The 5,000-nt window shown below is 43.5% G+C and overlaps 1 protein-coding gene across 2 annotated transcripts in view; it reads right to left on the bottom strand.

Moving 5' to 3' along the window:
• LOC106594088 (protein CLEC16A) overlaps positions 1 to 5,000 on the bottom strand; it is an 87,691-nt gene that overhangs the window by 5,852 nt on the left and 76,839 nt on the right. For both annotated transcript variants that reach the window (XM_082976222.1, XM_082976221.1), the window contains exon 22: positions 1,250 to 1,387. In XM_082976222.1, the coding sequence (XP_082832348.1) occupies positions 1,250 to 1,387 (138 nt within the window). The remainder of the gene's footprint in view (positions 1 to 1,249; positions 1,388 to 5,000) is intronic.

Below are 5,000 nucleotides of genomic sequence, written 5' to 3' on the forward strand. Positions count from 1 at the left end.
CTGTTAGCTGATATAGTACTGGTGGTATATTACCTGTAGGGCTGTTAGCTGATATAGTACTGGTGGTATATTACCTGTAGGGCTGTTAGCTGATATAGTACTGGTGGTATATTACCTGTAGGGCTGTTAGCTGATATAGTACTGGTGGTGTATTACCTGTAGGGCTGTTAGCTGATATAGTACTGGTGGTGTGTAGGGCTGTTAGCTGATATAGTACTAGTGGTGTGTAGGGCTGTTAGCTGATATAGTACTGGTGGTGTATTACCTGTAGGGCTGTTAGCTGATATAGTACTGGTGGTATATTACCTGTAGGGCTGTTAGCTGATATAGTACTGGTGGTGTATTACCTGTAGGGCTGTTAGCTGATATAGTACTGGTGGTGTATTACCTGTAGGGCTGTTAGCTGATATAGTACTGGTGGTATATTACCTGTAGGGCTGTTAGCTGATATAGTACTGGTGGTATATTACCTGTAGGGCTGTTAGCTGATATAGTACTGGTGGTATATTACCTGTAGGGCTGTTAGCTGATATAGTACTGGTGGTGTATTACCTGTAGGGCTGTTAGTTGATATAGTACTGGTGGTGTATTACCTGTAGGGCTGTTAGCTGATATAGTACTGGTGGTGTATTACCTGTAGGGCTGTTAGCTGATATAGTACTGGTAGTGTATTACCTGTAGGAATGTTAGCTGATATAGTACTGGTGGTATATTACCTGGAGGGCTGTTAGCTGATATAGTACTGGTGGTATATTACCTGTAGGGCTGTTAGCTGATATAGTACTGGTGGTATATTACCTGTAGGGCTGTTAGCTGATATAGTACTGGTGGTATATTACCTGTAGGGCTGTTAGCTGATATAGTACTGGTGGAATATTACCTGTAGGGCTGTTAGCTGATATAGTACTGGTGGTGTATTACCTGTAGGGCTGTTAGCTGATATAGTACTGGTGGTGTATTACCTGTAGGGCTGTTAGTTGATATAGTACTGGTGGTGTATTACCTGTAGGGCTGTTAGCTGATATAGTACTGGTGGTGTATTACCTGTAGGGCTGTTAGCTGATATAGTACTGGTGGTATATTACCTGTAGGGCTGTTAGCTGATATAGTACTGGTGGTATATTACCTGTAGGGCCGTTAGCTGATATAGTACTGGTGGTATATTACCTGTAGGGCTGTTAGCTGATATAGTACTGGTGGTGTATTACCTGTAGGGCTGTTAGCTGATATAGTACTGGTGGTATATTACCTGTAGGGCTGTTAGCTGATATAGTACTGGCTGTAACAGAGTCACATCGTCCGGTGCTGCCGCTGCCTGAGGAAGGTGGGGAGGGGGAGGAGAGGGGAGACGGGCTGTGCTGAGATACACAGTGGGCGACCGCAAACCCTGCAACACACACACACACACACACACACACACACACACACACACACACACACACACACACACACACACAATCATTCCGTAAACACAGGGTAAACACACATTTGTAATTGTGTGACATTTTGTTCTAAATAACAACTATATTGAGCTGGTATGTCAATAAACACACACTGATGCACCCTGAGGCAAACGAAACATTCCTGGGTGCTAGACACTAAACAGTCTCTCTCTCCCAGTCTCTCTTTCTCTCTCCCAGTCTCTCTTTCTCTCTCCGTCTCTCTCTCTCTGTCTCTCTCTCTCCCTCTCAGTCTCTCTCCCAGTCCCTCTCAGTCTCTCTCCCAGTCCCTCTCTGAGTGCTAGACACAACAGTCTTTCTCTCTCCCAGTCTCTCTCTCTCCCTCCATCTCTCTCCCAGTCTCTCTTTCTCTCTCCGTCTCTCTCTCTCCCTCTCTCCCAGTCCCTCTGAGTGCTAGACACTAAACAGTCTCTCTCTCTCCCAGTCTCTCTCTCTCCCAGTCTGTCTCTCTCCCGGTCTGTCTCTCTCCCGGTCTGTCTCTCTCCCGGTCTGTCTCTCTCCCAGTCTGTCTCTCTCCCAGTCTGTCTCTCTCCCAGTCTCCCAGTCTCTCTCCCAGTCTCCCAGTCTCTCTCTGTCTCTCTCTCTCCCAGTCTCCCAGTCTCTCTCTCTCCCAGTCTCTCTCTCTCCCAGTCTCCCAGTCTCTCTCTGTCTCTCTCTCTCCCAGTCTCTCTCTCTCCCAGTCTCTCTCTCTCTCTATAGTATTCAGACCCTTTGCTATGAGACTCGAAATTGAGCTCAGGTGCTTCCTGTTTCCATTGATCATCCTTGAGATGTTTCTACAACTTGATTGGACTCGATTTGGAAAGGCAAGATTTAACTCTTGGGCCTGAATGCCAAACGTCACGTCTGGAGGAAACCTGGCATCATCCCTACGGTGAAGCATGGTGGTGGCAGCATCATGCTGTGGGGATGTTTTTCAGCAGCAGGGACTGGGAGACTAGTCAGGATCGAGGGAAAGATGAACGGAGAAAAGTACAGAGAGATCCATAATGAAAACCTGTTCCAGAGCCCTCAGGATCTCAGACTGGGGCGAAGCACACAACAAAGACAATACAGGAGTGGCTTCGGGACAAGCCTCTGAATGTCCAGGAGTGGCTCAGCCAGAGCCAAGACTTTAACCTGTTCGAACATCTCTGGAGAGACCTGACAATAGCCGTGCAGGGACACTCCCAATCCAACCTGACAGAGCTTGAGAGGATCTGCAGAGAAGAATGGGAGAAACTCCCCAAATACAGTTGTGCCAAGCTTGTAGTGTCAAACCCAAGAAGACTCGAGGCTGTAATCACTGCCAAAAGCGCTTCAACAAAGTACTGAGTAAAGGGTCATGAATACTTATGTAAATGTGATATTTCAGCAATTTATTTGTATACATTTGCAAAATTAAAACATTTTATTCCTTTGTCATTATGGGGTATTGTGTGTAGATTGATGAGGGGGGAAAAAAACTATTTAATCCATTTTAGAATAAGGCTGTAACGTCACAACATGTGGAGAAATACAAGGAGTCTGAATACCTCTGTTCAGCCTACTCAGATTAAGAGGAAAATCCCACCACTTAGTTACATAGAAACCAACCCATTCTAGGACACGCTAAACCCCTTCTGTTAAAGCTGAAATGATACCCAACCCATTCTAGGACACACTAAACCCCTTCTGTTAAAGCTGAAATGATACCAACCCATTCTAGGACACACTAAACCCCTTCTGTTAAAGCTGAAATGATACCAACCCATTCTAGGACACACTAAACCCCTTCTGTTAAAGCTGAAATGATACCAACCCATTCTAGGACACACTAAACCCCTTCTGTTAAAGCTGAAATGATACCAACCCATTCTAGGACACACTAAACCCCTTCTGTTAAAGCTGAAATGATACCAACCCATTCTAGGACACACTAAACCCCTTCTGTTAAAGCTGAAATGATACCAACCCATTCTAGGACACACTAAACCCCTTCCGTTAAAGCTGAAATGATACCCAACCCATTCTAGGACACACTAAACCCCTTCCGTTAAAGCTGAAATGATACCAACCCATTCTAGGACACGCTAAACCCCTTCCGTTAAAGCTGAAATGATACCAACCCATTCTAGGACACACTAAACCCCTTCCGTTAAAGCTGAAATGATACCAACCCATTCTAGGACACGCTAAACCCCTTCTGTTAAAGCTGAAATGATACCAACCCATTCTAGGACACGCTAAACCCCTTCGAGCTGAATATACACCTGGTGTGTTTGTTGAGCTTCGTTCCTTGTCAATCATTGGCTCATTGGTGAAATTAGCATTCAGACCATATCTATAAGTAAATCATTCATTCATTTATAAAAGCAATTGATGACAGAAGTTGACAAACAAGAACATAACACATGTTTAAACCCCAAAGTCCAGCCCTTGTGATGTCACTGCATACGTCATTACCTTCTACTCATCAGACCAAGCCCATGCATACACAGCTATATATATATATATATATATATATATATATATATATATAAACTTACAAGAGAGATACAATAGTTCCAGTGTTTTCTGAAGGCCTAGGCAGTAAACGTCCACTCCCCAAAGTTGATTTATAGTGGAATGTCTGACTAGTCTCTTATCTCGTACACTCCCCTTCAGAGTTCTGTCTTCACAGTCACACATTTCTCAGACCGTTTCATTTATATGAGGCAGAGAGACCAGAAAACAACTGTGGAACGATATTAAACCTCTATAATATATATATATATTGTTAATCTGGACCCTATAAATGTAAGGAGGGAGGGGTCTTATAACCCCTCCCCTTCTGTTAATACAACATTAGCATAATCAATTATTATAATATATCAAACATTTGGTGCAGCCCCTATCATGACCCCTAGGTGAACCTCTGACATGTTCCTGTACATTATCGTGTGTAACAGGAAGTGAATGTACAGTATCGTGTGTAACAGGAAGTGAATGTACAGTAGGTGTGTAACAGGAAGTGAATGTACAGTAGATGTGTAACAGGAAGTGAATGTACAGTAGATGTGTAACAGGAAGTGAATGTACAGTAGGTGGGTAACAGGAAGTGAATGTACATTATCGTGTATAACAGGAAGTGAATGTACAGTAGGTGTGTAACAGGAAGTGAATGTACAGTATCGTGTGTAACAGGAAGTGAATGTACAGTATCGTGTGTAACAGGAAGTGAATGTACAGTAGGTGTGTAACAGGAAGTGAATGTACAGTAGATGTGTAACAGGAAGTGAATGTACATTATCGTGTATAACAGGAAGTGAATGTACAGTATCGTGTGTAACAGGAAGTGAATGTACAGTATCGTGTGTAACAGGAAGTGAATGTACAGTATCGTGTGTAACAGGAAGTGAATGTACAGTAGGTGTGTAACAGGAAGTGGATGTACAGTAGGTGTGTAACAGGAAGTGAATGTACAGTAGGTGTGTAACAGGAAGTGAATGTACAGTAGGTGTGTAACAGGAAGTGAATGTACAGTAGGTGTGTAACAGGAAGTGAATGTACAGGAAGTGTGTAACAGGAAGTGAATGTACA

This window comes from Salmo salar, chromosome 06 (assembly GCF_965601325.2).
Source record: "Salmo salar chromosome 06, fSalSal1, whole genome shotgun sequence".
Lineage (NCBI taxonomy): Eukaryota > Metazoa > Chordata > Actinopteri > Salmoniformes > Salmonidae > Salmo > Salmo salar.